General features: G+C 42.3%; 3 protein-coding genes and 1 long non-coding RNA gene across 5 annotated transcripts; all 4 read right to left on the reverse strand.

The window, feature by feature from the left end:
* Window positions 1–1,776: 1,776 nt before the first annotated feature.
* Window positions 1,777–4,778, reverse strand: LOC133888787 (uncharacterized). 2 transcript variants are annotated; one of them, XM_062329151.1, is made up of 2 exons: window positions 4,666–4,778; window positions 1,777–4,515 (listed from the first exon to the last, which is right to left on the reverse strand). In XM_062329151.1, exon 2 carries the CDS (start codon window positions 3,400–3,402, stop codon window positions 1,777–1,779), a length of 1,626 nt encoding a protein of 541 aa, XP_062185135.1. In that variant the 5' UTR covers window positions 3,403–4,515; window positions 4,666–4,778. The 2 variants fall into 2 exon arrangements, with proteins under 2 accessions (XP_062185135.1, XP_062185134.1); XM_062329150.1 differs by having other exon boundaries at window positions 1,777–4,130; window positions 4,666–4,755.
* Window positions 4,779–5,442: 664 nt separating this feature from the next.
* On the reverse strand, window positions 5,443–7,425 carry LOC133889082 (uncharacterized). The gene is made up of 4 exons (XR_009903859.1): window positions 7,297–7,425; window positions 6,707–6,769; window positions 6,097–6,226; window positions 5,443–5,567 (listed from the first exon to the last, which is right to left on the reverse strand). It is a non-coding gene; the product is annotated as an uncharacterized LOC133889082 (long non-coding RNA).
* A 4,868-nt stretch (window positions 7,426–12,293) lies between these two features.
* Window positions 12,294–14,247, reverse strand: LOC133889611 (uncharacterized). The gene is made up of 4 exons (XM_062330065.1): window positions 13,957–14,247; window positions 13,709–13,741; window positions 13,190–13,622; window positions 12,294–12,454 (listed from the first exon to the last, which is right to left on the reverse strand). Exons 1-4 carry the CDS (start codon window positions 14,074–14,076, stop codon window positions 12,294–12,296), a joined length of 747 nt encoding a protein of 248 aa, XP_062186049.1. The 5' UTR covers window positions 14,077–14,247.
* Window positions 14,248–16,394: 2,147 nt separating this feature from the next.
* LOC133888825 (uncharacterized) lies at window positions 16,395–17,519 on the reverse strand. The gene is made up of 2 exons (XM_062329197.1): window positions 17,181–17,519; window positions 16,395–17,028 (listed from the first exon to the last, which is right to left on the reverse strand). The coding sequence occupies exon 2, from the start codon at window positions 16,977–16,979 to the stop codon at window positions 16,653–16,655; it is 327 nt and encodes a 108-aa protein (XP_062185181.1). The 5' UTR covers window positions 16,980–17,028; window positions 17,181–17,519; the 3' UTR covers window positions 16,395–16,652.
* Window positions 17,520–19,623: the final 2,104 nt, after the last annotated feature.

The following is a 19,623-nucleotide window of genomic DNA, read 5'->3' on the forward strand; positions in this document are numbered from 1 at the left end:
TTGAGTTGATCTAGTATATATTTAGCATTTTCGTTCAAAAAAGTATATATTTAGCAAATTGTACCAGTTCGCTTATCTTCATCTGACAATTAACCTCTCTAGCTTACTTACTGTAACCTCTCTAGCTTACTGTCTACTCTATCTGCATGCATGCATGATGTCGTGCGTTAGCTCTCTGATAAGTCTGTGTAAACCTACACTCCATCTGCATGATTAGTCCAGATAAAGGCAAAGAGATACATATCTCGCCACACCTATATGTAGTGATGCCCTAAGATTGGTTTGCCATGCCTACATGTAGCTAGCCGCAGAGGCCTAGCCTATTGAGGAGACCATAAAAAAAACTCCATATCAGCCATGAATGAAGCGGCAACATGCTAATATATGATTGGAAAAGCATGCATGCAAACGAAAGCGAGAACTAGAATGATGGAAGCTGAGGTTGACCTCGGAGTTAGCGCTCCCATCTACCGTTGAACATGGAACAGGATACTGCACATGAACAGCTAGCCTGCCATATAGCTCCACCGAAAAATATTCCTCTCCTGATCGACCCTGCTAAAAGAGGCCCCGGCCAGGCGCCAGCAGGAGCAACAGGTGAGGGAAGCCCATTCTTGTGCAAAAGTTGCCGGGTACTAGCAGGAAAACGAGGCGCATGCTTCCATGTGAAATATCATATTTTGCAGGTTTCATACGTACAACTGGTTGATCTTACATATGCATGCATGGACTGGTCCTAGCCCGATCAGTCGGGCTAAGCTTTGTAGTCTCACTGAGCTAGCCAGCAATGCTTGCAGCGAGTGACACACCAATACAGCATGCAATGTCGGGGGTCGTCAAATCTGTCGGTCTTTTACTCTTCAGTAATGATATAACGAGAGGGAGGCCGAGGCCGGCCCCCGTCTCCCCGCCTGACTTCTCGGTGAACTTAGGCAGGGGATGAGTAAGAACATGGGGATTAACGCATGCGTCTGTGTATGTATGCGTGGTGGGATAGTGAAAAAGATCGTGCCAATCCCAATAAAGCGGTGAATGGCCAAAAGCTTGCCCGGAAAAGAGAAAAGCTAGCAGCAACGTCAAGCCGGCCGGCCGGACGGACGAGCGAGACGCGCGGCGTGCCGCTCGAATGGAGGGGACGCGCCGTGGTAGTGGTGGTGGGGAAGACGAGAGCAAAGCGGTAGGCGAAAAGCTGCGTACTTGCACTTCATGGCGAACACTGTGTACGTGCCGTGGGTCACACGCTGGTCACGCACTCTCACTCGTCGGCCCGCCGGGGGCAGCCGGGTGGCCCATGCAAAGCTCGCGTATGCACGGCACGGCGCTGGCATCTCGCTCTTTCTGATGTCACGGTGGCTGGATGGGGTTGGGGTTGGGGTTGAACCACCGGTCCAATCATGCGTGGCGTGATACACCGGCGTCGTCGGGACTTGCTTTTGGGGTTTGAGTATATCACGACACGCGCTTGTCGGCCGGGACGATTTGGCGTGCACAGATATGTGTTACCTCGCGGTAATCATCGCCATGCCTTGATGCCCCTCTCGCCTCGGGCAACACTGCTATCTAAGATCACGTATCTCGGATAACGATTTGGTTTGTTGGACAAAGTTTTTCGTGGTGTTCGATAAAGTAACGCGCTACGCGCTAACACGAGCTCTAGTGTATATTAACAGTGTGAAGCACTGTTGAATGGGAACAAATGCAACAAAAGGTAAGACATGGGAAACAGAAGCAAACCAAATAAGAATGGTAAAACGAAGCAAAATAAATAGATGAGAACTAAAGACAGAAGTGTAGCAAGTGAACAGGCAACACACCTGCATTAATAGGGCCAAAGGGCATATCACTTTTGATATCTCCAAGCATCTCTTGTAATTTCATGTGATATACCCTAACAACAATATCGGCTCTATCAGTGTGTTTTTGACCACGTTCAAATCTAAGGGCTTCAGCAATTTCAGGCCATTTTGGGTTACATGTGAATGTCAAAAATATATCTGTAACACCATAGACTCTAGTTATTGCAATTGCATCATGGAAGTTTTGAATCATGTAGCGTCTACCTCCGGTATGGCTTGCAGGAAGATACATGCGTTTACCTACAGCATTGCCATCTATAGAACCATTTGTTACAGCATCAACGATTCCTTGGAATTGTTCTACTCTAAGCTTGTCCTGATTGTCAATAATCCATTGTAATCTATTCTCATCAATACAAGCTCGGGCGTCAACCTTAGCCTGCGAAGATAATCTACCACAGCATAGATAGGGATTTGGTTGGTTTCTTCTATAGTGAAAGCAATATCGGTAGTAATCTTGCATTGTCATTTTATTTCGAGCATTTGACCTTGTCAAATCAGCACCGACATACGGAACACCTACTTGGAAACCACGTTCACCATATGGGAATAATAGTGGATATTGCAAGGCCATGAGAGCAGGATGAAGTATTGATATTTGGCGAAGACCACCATCAAGACAATCGACTATTATGTCACGTTTAAAAGTATCAAGCGAGAAATCCGCAACCACTAATAAAGCAAGTTCATCACATGTTGGGAGGTTATATTGCACGGGGTCACCATCACGGGCACCAATGATTCTGATGGCCAAATTTTCGTCAGGATACTCTTTTAATCGATCTCTTGCCATTCTAAATTTTTTCACTAAAGGATTATATTGATCCAACATCTGTAACAAACCTTTGATGATCTCTTTATCTAACTCACCATCTAGTGTTTCAGCTGGATCTAACGCATGGATCCTATTTGTCATTTCGTTTTCAGTATCATAGATATAAAGCTCAACGAACCGTGGCGCCTCACCATCTGTTGGAAGCAAAGATCCAATACGATGATGGATTTGTCCATTAATACGAAATACGTATGGACCTCGACCTCTATTTATAGCATTGTCTATTCTAGCACCCATTGAGCTAAAAGCAAATAAACAATTATATTGTCGGATTTGTTTCAGAAATTTCTTGCATCGAGGTTCGTCATCGTATTTTAAGAGGTCTCGTAGAAAGGGTGGACGTTCTCTAAACGGTGGAATTTGAACTTTCCCACCTTTACAACATAGGTTATAAACTGGTCCTCGTCCCCTGGCAGTAGACGATCCTCGTACAGATTCTATATACCAGAATAAAGCATGGCAATGATCACATTGAAAATCTGGAGATCCAAAATATGACCTCCCGCGATAAGTTTCTGTGTATTGAAAGCAACACACAGGCAAACATAATAAGAAATAGTGCCATATGTCGACATTTAGAAACGCTAAGGGCAATCCTATGTATGTGCCTATACCTTTTAAATAATCTATATACTCCTGTGTGAAGCGCGCATATAGGGTAGTCACAACACAACCATCGCTTGGTCCTATCGAGAAAACAAGGCAACTCATTGCATTAAGAACTCCTAATAGATAATCAAACCAACCTTAACGTTATGAAATCTATACAAAAACTACCTGGCAATTTCAATCGCCGATGATTATCTAACCTTCGACGCTTATGACGGTTGTCTGTTGCCATATCAGGAGGCAAAGATGGATACTTAACGGGTCCTATTTATACTCGATCCCAACAACACAAAGACAGGGGGGGAGCGGGGAGAGACATAAATAAGAATTTATGCACCGAAAAAGATAATACAAAACATAAGTAAGGAAATACGAGGCAGTGCACATACTTGGGTTGCTACGTGAAACTCGAGGCATTGCTGAAACGACTATTAACTTGAATGGCCGGGAAAAAAACAAACAGACAACGATAAAGCAAGTGCGCAAATAAACAACATATTGTAAAACAGTTAAAGTAACCTAGAAGTGAACAAGCTGCACCAATAATGATGCACAACATATAAAAGCACAGAGCAGCTATGCTGTGTACATAGGTATAGCACTTACCACAACAAAGCCTAACGAAGGAAAGAACAATGACAGGAAACGAAAGAATTATCTTATTAATAGACATGTGAACAAACAAAAAAAAGATTACATGATATATAATGCTTATAAACTGCTATGAACAAGCATAAAAAGAAGGCATACGTTTAGAACCATGGACGATCGGAAAGGATGTCGGCAAGGGGAAATCGGCAAGGTTCACTCATACTCTCAGGAAACATATCCTGAAAACAGACAAATCGATCAACAACACCGGCCCAACTCACAGCACCAGCCGCAAGTTGGATAGCCGAGTATGCCACTCTCCTATAGTACAACAAAGCTTGATAGCTGTAATCAAGTACCAAAAACCCATAAAGACCTTGCAGGTAACTTACAGCCTGGAATGCTGCCTGCTCATAAGGAGCCATATAAGTTATATGAGGACAATTCCAAAAAAACACACGACGACCAGTAACATCTGTGTGCAAAGGCGGCAATTCTATCTCTACACCAGCTAGAACAGATCCATCATCAGCGACCTCACACAAATAATAAGTAGATACCGATTGGCACCGACTGACCACAGCCTGTAATAAAGAAACATAGGACGCACCCACGACAAACATCCTAGAATAGAAAACAAAAAGCAAATAAAAAAGTAAAAAAAAAAAACCAAAGGATCAGCAACGATGTATCACACAAATTGAATACAAGAAATAACAATATACAAAAAAATGTAATCAATAAATAAATAACAGTACTTATATAAAGCGTTACCTTAAATACGAAAAGATAGCCTGAACACGTAAGATATAAAGATCAGCAACGAGCCAAGAAGCTACAGACAGATGATACCAATGACAAAGGTGAAACTCTCACACCTGCAAAACACATCAGTCTAAAAATAAGTAACGATTTATATACCAAACATAAAAGGATACTTACAAATAGGGGAAAATGTAGACGTCTAAATGAAACAACCATGAATTCATAGATGACAACAACACGACATGAATTCCGCTCCAACAAACAAGGAACAAAACATAGTGCAGTAACAAAAAACAAACAAAAAAATAGGGGAAAATGTAGACGTCTAAATGAAACAACCATCAATTCATAGATGACAACAACACGACATGAATTCCGCTCCAACAAACAAGGAACAAAACATAGTGCAGTAACAAAAAACAAACAAAAAAAAAAGAAAAAGAAAAAGAAAACACTTTCATAAAGGATCATAACAATCAATCTAATGTGATTTCGCTCATACGCAAGAAATGAACAAAGAGGTACATATCCTATAGAGCCTAATATACTACTATCTTATAATTCTAGTAGGCATATAAACACCATAAACTATCAAATAACAATTCTATTTGAAAACCATCACCAACCAAGCAACAACCAATCCTTGATATACATCTCTGACATTCATCTAACAGCCCTCTTGCAATAAAATAAGTAACTACAGACATGTAGGATATACGATGTATCACACAAATTGAATACAAGAAATAATAATATACAAAAAAATGTAATAAATAAATAAATAACAGTACTTATATAAAGCGTTACCTTAAATACGAAAAGATAGCCTGAACACGTAAGATATAAAGATCAGTAATGAGCCAAGAAGCTGGAGACAGATGATACCAATGACAAAGGTGAAACTCGCACACCTGCAAAACACATCAATCTAAAAATAAGTAACTATCTATATACCAAACATAAAAGGATACTTACAAATAGGGGAAAATGTAGACGTCTAAATGAAACAACCACCAATTCATAGATGACAACAACACGACATGAATTCCGCTCCAGCAAACAAGGGACAAAACATAGTGCAGTAACAAAAAACAAACAAAAAAAGAAAAAGAAAAAGAAAACACTTTCATAAAGGATCATAACAATCAATCTAGTGTGATTTCACTCGTACGCAAGAAATGAACAAAGATGTACATATCCTATAGAGCCTAATATACTATTATCTTATAATTCTAGTAGGCATATAAACACCATAAACTATCAAATAACAATTCTATTTGAAAACCACCAGCAACCAAGCAACAACCAATCCTTGATATACATCTCTGACATTCATCTAACAGCCCTCTTCCAATAAAATAAGTAACTACAGACATGTAGGATGTACTAATATAAAAATAGAATGAATAAATGAGTAATCATATTTATGGAAAACCTCACCTTCAATAAAGGCACATAACCTGATGAACCCAGACACCTCAGCTTCAACAATGAGCAAGAAAACCAGTAAACCAAACTTCCAGACAGTCTATAGGCAAATGAACCGATCACGAAGCAGAACGTCGCAGCCCTCCAACACATAAGAAAAAATAATAATAAGTAACCGTAGCTATAACAAGGATTTTTAAAAATAATATCAAATTAAAAAACCATGTACATGAATAAACAAAGTGACCACCAACTCAAAAGTAATAATACCGAAATAATGAGGTTAACTGGAAGAACCAAACTCCAAGGCACAATACATTAACCGTGATCATAAAAAGTATATAAGAATTACACTAAGAAAGGTGAACAACGCATCCTAGGTAGCTTTACTGATGTGTAAAGAATCAACAAAAGCAGACATATTCTATAAAGCTTACCATGCTACAAGCTCATAGTACCAACAGTAACACAAGTAATACAAGCTATCTAACAATAAGTATATCTGTAAATAAGCAGCACATTTCTTTCACATATGCAACGAACAGCACCATCCTTTACCAAACACTAAAAGCTTAAACATTGAGCATAAATAACTGCAATGAGATAAGAGAATAAATATTACCTTTGCAACACAATATGTCCATAGCCAGAGCCAAATGAGCGCTACACTATAAACCTGCAACACCTAAAAAAGAAGAGGCAAAACAAATAAAAAAAATATCACAGCGAAGAAAGGAACCTCTGTTTTCTTCGGTTTTTTTTTAAAAAAAAGGTAGGGACAACCACCCGCAGAGATAACCTAAGAACCGAAATCGAAGGAAGCAAAAAATGAAAGTGACCTGAACAGAACTTTGCAAACCCTACGCAACACCAAAACCGGAAACATCGGGCCCCTCGGACCAACGGGGAAAAAGAACCCGGAAAGAACGAACAAAATTAACACGCAGGCGAAAAGCGCAAAAAGAAAAAGACAGCTACAGATACCAAATCGCTATCCGCATGAACACGAAGACCAGACAAAAAGCGCAAAAACAAAGAGACACCTCCACATACCAAATCCCCATCCGCACGAACGCGAAGACCAGGCACACCATAAGAAGAATCACACCATTCAAGAAATAATCAAATACTGGGACACCAGATCTCACCAACCGGAGAGGGAGCGGAGCGAGAAGGATAAGCAAAATAAACAATGCAGACACCGGATCTCACCGAAGCAAGCAAGAACACAACGCTGCGCTGAGCTCACGACAGAAACGAGGAAACCAAAGAGCAAAGCAGTGAAGACCGACGCCGGAGCCTCCAATGCTCGATGAGTATTTACCCTTCCCTACGGACAGCGCAACCACCACAAACATTGACTAACTAATGAAGAGCAGGCACGTGTACCGCACTAAAGGCGCTGGCCAAAATCAGCACGCGCGCGGCGTAGCGCTGGGCAGGTGCGAGAAGCTTCAGCTGAGCCAAACAACCGGAGCCGCTAATTAACGATCCAACGATTAAAAAAAAACGAATGACGTGGCCAGGCTGAGAACACGCCTATTCGACCAGGAATAAAGTATTAGATACCCCAGACTTACTCGTCAAATCTATTCGATTCGGGTCCCCATTCATGGTTAGACCTTTGCTCTTTGACCGTGACTTTTTTAGACCGAGAACGGTGACTATAAGGGTGAATAGACGTCTCAATAAATTTTTTTTAAAATATATGATCTTTTTTTATTCCTCATTTAACGCATCTCAAAACGTTCAAGCGAAAGCAAAGAAATCAAAGAGACAAAGTAATAAGATTAGTTTTATGACAACATGACTCCACGAATGAAATATGAACTATAGGTTCTATTCAAGATCGTTCCATGTATCTTTATGCAAAAAAACTCGTAATTATCAAAGAAACTGGAGAAGATGGATACCAGACAAGGTTATCCTTCAAGATGATAGTCTGGTGGTAAGAGGACTCAAGATCCGCTCAAATACATGAGTATGTGAGTGTTTAAGCCACTAGCATCAAGAAAAATAACCCTACAAAGGTGAAATATTGCAGCTCAAAGAAAAAGATTACCGGACAAGAAACCTCTCTAAATTGATGATCTAGAGACAAAGGTATTCAAGACCCATGAGCATACACTCGTATGTGAGTTTTTATGCTTCTAGCAACAAGAAGAATGATCTCACAAGGTGCTGAAATTTCAACCCAAAAACCAAAACGAAAATCAAAACCGAAAATTGAAAAACTTGTAAACTTGCAAGGGAATTAATAGAGGGAAACTAGAAGGAGGAGAATTCAAGCATATGGAAAAACATAAACTTAATTACTCAAAGAGATCAGCCCTATTTTAAATGGATTACAAAGATTTATCTCTCAAAATTCTCACCTATTACATAGGCTAAGCACTCATCCTTCTCTCATTTAAAAACCTAACTCTAAGGCTCTCAAATGAGTAGTACAAGGGGGCTCAAGTGGCTGTTTCTAAGCTCTCTCTAGTCCTACCCCTCTATTTATAGGCCTAGAAAACTTGACTCTTAATTTTTCTAGATTTTTTTTCCAAAACACCTCTCTCTTGTAGTGCACTCCTACCTACCACCGAGGGTATTTTTGTCCATCTTCTTCTCCATTCATCAGACAGCCGCGACGCCTTCACGACTTAGCTTCATCTCGACGCAAACTTCGCGATGGTGCCACATACTCCTCCAGTCCTCCCACGATTTTGAGGCTAAACCGCGAAACCGCCTGCACGCTTCTCAAAGCGTTACTCACCGCCTTGCTTACACCTTAAGCAAGTGCGTGTACTCCGTCATGCGATCCTGACCGCTGGCAAGTCTCTCCCGCTCCCGATCCCTCGGGCCGTCTTGTCACTTGCACCGACATCCCCTTCGCTTGACTTTGTTAATACGCCGTCTCCATCCGCCTTTAATACTTTGCTTGACCTCCACATGTTCAGCTAGTATCACACTTGACTCCACCCGGCCTTCTTGATCGTCTGGCACCAAGCATTCTGCTTGGCCCTGATCATCCCACCGTTGACCGCCAAGTTGCATCCATCATCTGCACACCATAAGACAAGCAAACACATATCTCCAACTCCAATTCCAATTAGTCCATAATCAATATGCTCAAATAAAATCTCAAACAAATTCGAATCACATCAAAACTCATGCAAAACCGAAGATCGTCAAATCAAATAAATGACAATATCAATCTCTCGTAAAAAAAAATCGATACACGTTACGACTTGGTTTCTTACTTTTGCAGAAACACCAGGAGCAGCAAATGGAGATCGACCATACCCAGTTGTACTCGCTGGAAGGACTGAAAGGAAAGAACGAAGAGATCGAGCACTTAGTTCTCTCTGGAGGAATAATTGAGGATATGGATGCAGCGCAGACGTCGTTCGTTCGGCTGGAACCGGCACGGCGCCGCGGAGCGAAGAGTAGGCGCGTCTCCGCCGAGCGGGTGCAAACAAGAAGCGTCTGCCGGTGGCTCGCCACGGCAGAAGTCGAGGTGAGCCCGCGACAGAGATGGCCACGGACCCGTGGTTGATATTGGACTCTCGGTTCCGGGATTTTACACTAGCGGGTTACCATCCATGTTTCCAACTGTATGCATTCTGGAGCAACTTGTGTGAACCATCGTGCTCGTATTTTCTTTTTCTTTTTTTTGGCACTGCTAAGTGCAAACAGGAACAATCAATTTCTTTCAGAAGTTTTTCTGACATTAAAAATGGATGCCCGTGGAAACATGACCAAAACAATTAACAGTTGTGATAACAACATATGCAACATTTCATAGTTATGGTATATATTCTCTAGTAATATATAGAAGCTGCACGCACAAAATACTAAAGAAAAAAAAATGATGTAGGGGTGAGGGGTGGCCAGTATTCGGCCTGGTTTAGCCAGACCAGCCATAACTGGCCGATGTGAACTTGTTTAGGATGCAGTTACCCTGACCCAAGAATAGTACGGTCACCATATTTTGGGCTGCTCCCATGGATTTGGCACGGCCGTTTCATTGAACTTGTCTGTTGCGTGGTCGAATAATTGAAGTTAAAAAACGCAAGTTTCACCAAAGCTATGTATGTTCCATGGTCATCAATAAAATCGATCAAACTGTCAGTTTCACCAAATTACTTGTTGACATCATAATATTTGTTAGTTCGACAGTACCATCGAAATTACAACATTAAACTTGTATGGCAGGAATACAGGAGTACGAGTGGGTCAAGGGTGATGTGAGTATGTGACGTCATTTGCATATAATTGAATAGTGGCTCTCTAGTGACGAAATCAGTATGATGTTTTTTCATATAAAAGAACCAGTATTGAAATCTGAAGAGGTGCTTGGTTTACGACTGTTCCCTGGACTCGATCAGGATAACTAGTGAACTACATATTTAAATAAATACACGCATTGATTTGTAGGTTTCTCAATAACATCTATTCTATAAGGGGTCCAGTCATTCCACCACCAAAAACCAACATTAATCATTTTGTCAACGCAAACATAGCAACGGAAGCGGTTCCTCTAACTCACATATGAGGCCCATTGAAAATTAGCTCATATGTTAGCGATCTCCTTCCCATCGCAACATTGTACCACACATGGAAATGCAAAGATTGCTTTACTCCTCTCTACCACTCGGTCAACACTATTAACTAGCATTTACCGTCATGCATCAGCCTATCAACTTCAATCTCTATATAAGATTAAAGGTTGCCTTTGTGCATTATTTCAACGACTTAATAAAAAACACATACTTAAATTATCAATGGCACAGAGTGCTTTTTTTAAAAAAAAAAGAACGCACCAACATATCTACAAAACCCTCTGCCATATAGCCTCTAGCCCAGTGAAAGCAAGAGGCAAATTGATTCCTTTAAGACCTGCAGGGACAGGGATCGATTCCTGATAGGTTCGCTCCACTCTTAGAGTTTGCCCGATCAGTTCCTAACCATCCAGTCAATTTCCTTCTCTCAACGCTCCTAACCCCACCAAGCAAAAGAATCTAAAATGTAAGAAAAAGTAATCTTTAAACGGAGAATAGTAGAGAAATATGCTTTAAGTTAATATGAGAATGTGATGTCATCAATACTAGATTTAACAACTAAAAGTATAGCACCATCGTCTTCACCCCAAGTCGCCGCAAGTGGATGCGAAGGAAGGCGCCGCTGGGATCTTTCGCGCCTCCGGTTCCGGTCCCCGCCGTTGGCCACCAGGGATGGACGCAGGGCTCAGCACTTTGAGAAGGGAACACAGCGCGACAGTTCAGGTCTCCTTTGGACCGCATTTTTGCGGGCCGACCCAAGTACTTTTGTGACAATTTCGGCCCTGGTAGTCTCCAAGCATCAAAAAGAAAACAACGAAAGTCTCTAAGCATCCAGAAACGAAATCAAAACAGGAGTTTAGGAAAATGGCAGAGTTGTTTGATCTCGATTTTAGAGCAGTTCACAGCGACTCGATACAAACTCAATCATCAACACATATTCCCCTCTACCTAACATCAACTCGATTTTCAAACTTCTCTACAACTTGTAGACTACGACAGTATTGTACTTAACAAGAAGTCGATTTCAGAAGTTCTCTACAACCATAGATTATCAGAACTCTGATCCAACTAGATCCTTGATACGAACTTCCCCACCCCATACCGCAGCCAGTTGGTCCCTCGCCCGATGCAGATCAACGTGAAGAGCAGCAGCGTCATGCCAACATCCGCAACAGTTCGTCAGTGGTGGCAGCGACGTCAATGTGGTCGATCAGTTCATCCAGCAGCACGTCAGTTGTCGCGAGCGCGTCGACGATCTCCAGTAATAATGAATAGTCTAGATTCTTTTGTTTTTTTCAAATTAATATGATAATTTTGTGATCTTGAGAACAAATGTGAAGACTTCTTTTACACATTAAATATTAAGATAATAGATAGTCTCGAATAATACGCTGTTGCACAGGACTACTCTGAGGAAAGCACTCATCGACGTTAAATTAAAGGAAGCACCCACTGAAATGGTAAACTTTAAAATACTTTGGTTTCAGTTTTGTATAATTCCTTACAGCAAATTCACAATGGAAGAGCTAAACGAACACCTCAGCCGGCGAATACGGAAGCAGTGCTAGTTATGCTATCAAAAGAAAATGGCAAACTAACAGATCCAAAACGACCATAGCGAAAACATGAGGAATCAACCCAAGGATGCAATGAATCACACAGCTAAATGTAGGAGATGTGGTGCACGTCTTCTTCCTCGTGCGTCCCCTGCCGCACGCCACCTCGGAGGGAGGAGTACTGGTGGTTCCGCGGCGGCGGCGGCTGCACCCCGCGCCGGCCGCTGCTCACGTAGCGCCGCAGAGATTGGCTTAGAAGGACGCGACCTTTGGCAGCGCCAGGTGAACAGTCACAGCTGAAACGCGAACAGTAACGCCTGCGGGAACCCGTCTGCCACGGCCTGCACGACGAGAAGCGCCATGTGAACCGCCATCAATCTTTGTGAACTCTAGCAACGACACCACTGCAACATGCGCCTGCATGTACCCACCTATCTATCCCTCCCTGCTTTGCCATGGCTATGAGCACAACGGACTTTCTATAAACTGGGAACCAAATTTGGCTGTGAACATTGCCGTGTGCTGTTGTCTGTTTGGAGTACATCACATAGTATCTCAATGCTCAACAACTCCACGAGGGAAAACTCTACCCATCACACGTGTAAAAAATGTTTACGAATTAAGAGAAGGGCGTTCAAGACCAGTAGCGCATAGTCCATAGAAATTGCTTGCTGAATAATTCTGAATAGCACAAAAAGAAGTGCAACATAGCAGCTAGCGCAATGGCAGCAACATCACAACATAACATATATTCCGCATTTGTTATGAGACGAGAAAGACGCATGCCCAGTGAACTTTTGGTTCAAGCAAACTAACAGGACATACTTTTAACTTTGGCGGTAAACTGAACTGATCTTGAAAGTACACATCAACTTGCAGTGTTACAGAGACACCAATAAAGCGCACAACATTGAAAAATTATGATAACTTAAGAAACACAGCACGTGAGTGTAATATCACAGGACCTCAACAACGAACAGTCATGACAACAACATATGCAACATCGCATAGTTAAATATTGGATAATTACGGTAATTTGACATATACAGCATGGCACCGGCTGCAAGGCTCCCCAACATTTAACTTTAACTGCAGAGAGAACTCTTCCCAGAATGTACCTTTTGACGACCTGGAGCGTTTTATGCGTTTCCAAGATCCTATCCCTGCGTATGGGCCTGCATTCACTGGCTTTTTCAACAGAACACCTACTAATATTAGCATCCGCCTTCGCATTATATACGGTGTCCACTGTAGGACTTTCAAGTGATGTTGCATTCTCGAGAATATGACATGTTAGCCCAACCATTCTCTTTGCAGAGCAGAAGCCATTGATCTGCACCTTCTTGAGCCTGTCATGCTTGTGTTCAGAAATCTGCCTCATGTGTGAGGCATCCCCAAAAACCGAATCATGCTTCATATCATCCAGATGTTTAATCTACATAGGATCCATATTAATATCACTTAAATTAAATGGCTCCACATCAGATACTAGATATATCTGCAAGATGAACAGTAGCTTACACTCAAGATGAAAATCTCCAAGAGAGAAGCATCCTGAAACGAAACCAAAGATATAATCATAGGCTGGGGAAAAGTCCTCGTAATCACCAGCAAGAAAAATCAAGTACTTGAGGTGGAGGAATTTATCAGCTATCATTGGTGTATTAATTCTCTGCATAAAGATATCTCAAATTAGTTATGTTCCTGAGCATGACTACAGTTATATGTCGCAACACTGGTATCTAATGAAGTGAGGTTTCAGAGCATACCTCACTAGTCGAAGATATGGTAAGAGTTTTAAGATGTGGCAGAATCGAAGGAAGCTTGGTAATAGCATAACTGACAATGTTGGGCTCATATGAAAAGCCCACATTTATTAGGTTCTTCATTTGTGATGATTTTCCAAGTGAGAGTTGTACCGGGTCACCAAGTAAGTCAAAAGCGGAGAGGTTTGGAGCTGTGCTTTCTATCACTTGCAGCTTTTTGCACCAAGTCACATGCAGGCAGCCGCTCCAGCCAGAATGGTATCTTCAGGCAGATTAGCTCATTGCATAAACTGAGTCTCAATTGCTCCAAAGCAAAAGAATTAGAAATAAGACACCCTAATTCATCTCCCGTAATACACACTTGATACAGATGCAGTTTTGTCAGGCTTCTCAAGCAATCAAATCCAACCGTGGGCCGGAAGGCACAATAGGTGAGGTGAAGATACCGAATCAAGTTCCACACCCATTAAGTAAAATTGAGCATGGAAGTTGTACACTAACCTATACTTTCTAGGCAGCAAAATGGCGACTGCTTCAATGCCTGGTGTGATAACATTCTGAAGTCAACTATTGAGAGGACAAGTGTTGACATTGTAATGATCACGGATTACAAGCTTGAGTGTCTTCACACCGACGCCTGAGTGATTTTTCAGAATGTGGCCAACTCTGCTAGTGAAAGCCCTTGCTATATCACTCATTTGATGTGCATTTTGTTTCAACCGTAGAGTTTCCTCAGTGAAGGTGAACTTGGGGAGTTGGGGTGGCATCTCCAACAACGTAGAAATGTGCGAGGTTGGTGTGGGCGCCTTTGTGGGGAAGGGCTACAGCCTACAGGCGCAGGAATAAGCAGGCCAAGGACCAGACCAGCGCCAGCCCGGCGGCAGCCAGTTCGGCGTCCACGGCTTAGAGATAAGCCAAGTATCTTTTTAAATAAGTTTGTTAGTTGATTAGCCTCCAAGATTGAGATCCGATTCTGTTAGCTAGAGATAGGATTGGGTTGTTAGTTTATTAGCATTGTGTGTTAGGGCCAGCTCTATATAATAAGCATCGCGCATTCAATCAAGGAAAGCAAAGAACTGTCCCTAAATCCATCTAGCTAGCTGCTCAGAGCCTCCATCTGTTGCTTATCGTGAATCAGTTCAAGCCATATCAGAGATACACAGACAGAACGGGGAGCTCAGGGAATGTATATGGCACCAGATGTCCTGCAGAATCATGGAAAGAATAGCTGAACACTGAGGTTAAAGGCAAATGATTTGTTCATTTATCTTTTGTTAAAAGAAAATAATTTGTTCACATGAGAGAATCACAACAGATATTCCCATGTTCATAAGAAAAATTGCACCGGATGTTCCGGTGATCAAATGATGATTTCATTATTTCCAGAGAGATTGTCAAATAAGTTTACACATCAAATATTCCGGTGCTAAAGGCTAAAGAATCAATGGAACATTCGATGAGAAGGCTGTATAAGTAACAGCTAGTTTTAAGATCGTTAGAGTTGTACTTACCGGAGTATTCACCGTGTCATCCTATATTCACAATTTCTGGACAGTTCTTTCTACGATTAGTTTTTTTTTTTGGGGGGTTATAAATACTCTACCACTTTGTCATTTGAAGTGTGTTGGAGCTGAAAAGGCTGTTGCTATTAATATTTGAGAGCTATTTACACCAAAGTGAAGATAGTGGATATCACAACAATTAACACAATATTAATGAATTGATTAGTGCTAGTTTAGATCTAATATGCATCTAGCTAGTTAATTAGTCTAGAGTTGGATTAAATAAGTGATTTACACTTGTTACTCTTGGTATTTGCTGATATCTAGATAGCTTGGCAGTATTTGTGTCTTACGAGACCTTCTAAGGATATTATGGAGCTGTTGCAAACTTTGTGAGCAGTTGGAACACACTTATCAGAGTGGCAAAACACTGTCTTAGTGGAAACGGAAATGAGCTTCTGAGATAGACTTAGTAGGAGACTCACCGATGTGTTGAGAGTTCTAATGGCTATCCACATAGCTAGCCGACCGGAGAGCCTGGCCCTTGGAGAGGCTCTAATATGGATTAGGAGTGAGTGACAACTCACTGATACCATAGGAAAAAAACATATACTGATTTTGCATTCTCTCTACTTTCTCATTCCATATTTATTTTTTATACTTACTATTCCTCATTTACTTTTTCTAGAATTGTCATATGTAGTTTGTACGATTAGTTTCTATGATGCAAAATTTTGTTACTAAAAGTAGAAATATTAGATAAATTTAGAGTATATTTAGACAGTTAATTTAGATTTATACTGTTGAAATTGAGACTTAATTTTAAGTGACCCTAACCCATCCTCTTAGGTATCACTGGTCCTTACGCAATATCTCGTGAGCGAAACAAGTTGTAATTACTCTGCGTAAAGCAAACAAAGACAGTTCAATCACAAGATGTGTCGCTGAAATATGTAAATTCGAAATACTTTTATTTTTTCAGTTTCGTATAATACTCTCAAGCTTGCAGCAAATCCACAGTGAAGGTGCTTGCTAGTCACCTCAGCTGACGAATGCATGGGGAAAAAGACTATTTACATGATCAAAATAAAATGGAGCTAACCGATCAAGACTACCACCGCGAAATCTGAGGAATCAACCAGCGCACACAACGGATCACCCGGCAGTGCGGAGTGGAAGGCACGGGGCACCCATGCATCAGTAGGAGATGTCGATGAGGGCGATCATGGCGTGCGCGACGACCTCCTCGTGTGTCCTCTGCTGCTCGCCACCTCGGAACGAGGCGTACTGCTGGCTCCGTGGCGGCGGTAGCCGCTGGACGCCGAGCCGGGCGCCGCTCACGTAGCTCCGCAGCTCGGCGGCGTAGAAGGACGCCACGCTCCGGAGCGTGATGGACGCCCGCGGCAGGTGGCGCGCGAGCGGCAGCGCGAGGTTGAACGGCCATAGCAGGAACGCGAACTGGAACGCCTTCAGGAACCCGCCCGCCACGGCCGGCACGGCGAGGAGCACCACGTGAACCGCCATCAATTTTTGTGAACCCTATAACAGCAGCACCACTTCTAGCTACATGTGCCTGCACGTAAGTGGCCTGCCTATCACTCCGTGCTTGCCATGGTTATATGCTCGACACGCTGGTGGTTAACAAAGACCTGAGAAGCCATGGAGAGAGAGAGAGAGAGAGAGAGAGAGAGAGAGAGAGAGAGAGAGAGAGAGAGAGAGAGGTACCTTGCTTGCTGTATGGACTTGGAGTAGCTGGTTCAAACTCCGTTAACCATCTTGCTGATATGCTGCGCACAACTTAATTTGGACGGCCGGCGATATTAGTGTTGTTCCTAGCAGAGGTTTGTTTTGTGTCGGCCGGAGATTCTCGTGATGGGCCAATGCCACGTCCACGATGCCAACGGCAGATCTCGACGTTTGCTCTGTGTGGGACACGAGGATTATTCTAGAGAAATACTAAAAACACTTCCTATTGCTCAGGTGCATGAAATTTCAGAGCTTTTCAGTCGACGGGGAGAAGAATGTGATGATGAGGTTAGGGGAGGAGGGTTTAGCTCAGAGAGGGGATTCATCGTCGCCGGACTAGAGGGTCTCGGGAGACTGTTGAATAAACTCAGTGTTCATGATCGTTAGGATAGTTAGGAGTCTGTTTTAGCCCTTTATTTATTTTTTATTCTTCACCACTGAATACAGCTGTAGTATCTGAACATGAACACGCGAACTCACCCCCCACACACGCACGCACGCAACCCCCCCACACACCTAACGCACGTACATGCTAGTCCTACACCTACACGCAGCTTGAAGAAAGCGTCTATCTGGAGATCACCGGAACCCATCGAGAATTCCATAGACGACGAGCACATCGTATTCCTATCTGTAGCGCCACGCCAAAGAACTGAAGATATCCGAAATAAATCGGAACCAGTGCGTTACCCAAGCATCGAGCTCGGGCTGGTTTGGCTCACTCCCGAGCCTTCCCATCGTGCTGAAGGCACGTTCGCTGTTTTAGCCGTTTTGATTCAGTCCGCAGTCGTTGCACAGTGCGCGGGTTGTGTGCTCGTGCAACAGGTCGATAGCCACAATTTGAGGACATGGGATGGAACGGTGATTTCGGATTGTGGCGTATGTATTTGGTTACCTCTCACTACTAGAGAATTTATTTATACAGATAATTCGTATACTCATACATGATATTTTTTAATTTTCTATGAAAAAGTGTCTACACAAATAAGACTTATACAGATGAATTTTAAACCATTTGTACAAAAATTTGTCTAGACGACTTGTGACTGGAGCCGTCTATACTATAGATTATCATAGACGGCTCCAAATTTTGAGCCGTCTGTGATATAGAAACAGTACAGACAGTTTTTATAGATATACATGAACCTTAGGTTTCATTAAAACCCATCTCACGGGTCATCACCACAAAATATAGTAACTAAAAGAAAGAAACCTTTGAACCAATGAAAAGATCACCATAAGAATAAACTCTATAAGTTGATAATCTAGATGCAAAGAAATTTAAGATCAATTCTGAATGTAAATTTTATACATCTAGCAATAAGAAGAACAACTTCTCAGGATGGAAATTTTTTATCTCATCAACCAAGAAGAAAAAACTCATAACAAAGTAAGGGAACTAATAAAAGGAAACTAGAAGGAGATGAACACAATCATCGGAGAAAACATATGTTTCATTTCTTGCAAAGGCCAATCCTCTTTTTGATAGATTACAAATATTTTCCTCACAAAAGCTCTCATCTCTCATTTCCTCTAAAATCCTAGCATACAAACTCAAGTGGTTGGCTCAAACCTCCCACACAGTTTTACCCCTATATTTATAGCCCTAGGGAGGTCGTTTAGCCCTTAATCTTCCTTGCTCCCATAATGCACCTCTCTTCCAATGGCCTCCTACCTACCATTCAGACATTTTGGTCCACTGTTTTCTCCATCCATCGAACGACGGTGGCGCCTTCACAACTTAGATTCGCAAACTTTGGGATGATACCACGTGCACTCCATCCTTCCACGGTTTTGAGGCCAAATTGCGAAACCATCTTGCACGTTTCTCAAAACGTGACTCACTACCATTTTCTTTCACCTCAAGCAAGCATCCCAATGTCGACACATGTACTCCGTCTTGCAATATTGACCATCGGCAAGTCTCTCTCTCCTTCTCACTTGCACCGGCATCCCCTTTGCTTGACTTCATCAACACACTGTCTTCATCCTTCCTTCTATGTTTTGCTTGACCCCCATGTGCATAGTTAGGATCACCCTTGACTCCATCTGGCTCCCTCGATCGCCCGATGCTAAGCACCCCACTTGGCCCCGTCATTCCACCATCGGTCATCAAGTTGCATCCATTACTTGCACATCATGAGATAAGCACACACATATATATTCAAACCATCTCATGTTAGTTCTAAATCAAAATCCTCAGTTTAAGACACATCCTAGAAAAATCATGAACGCCAAATGATCCGATGTTCACAGCTTCTAAGCGCTGGACCATCCGGCGTTTACTCTTCTCCGGATCAGCCATCTCGCAACCTCTCTGCAAGAAATGCTCCGGTGAAGCATCCAACGTTCATCCCTTTGAACGTCGAACCCTCTGGCGAGTACACGTCCACCAGAGCCACTTTGTAATTTCTCTGCAAGA

Source organism: Phragmites australis, chromosome 13 (genome assembly GCF_958298935.1).
Source record: "Phragmites australis chromosome 13, lpPhrAust1.1, whole genome shotgun sequence".
Taxonomy (NCBI): domain Eukaryota; kingdom Viridiplantae; phylum Streptophyta; class Magnoliopsida; order Poales; family Poaceae; genus Phragmites; species Phragmites australis.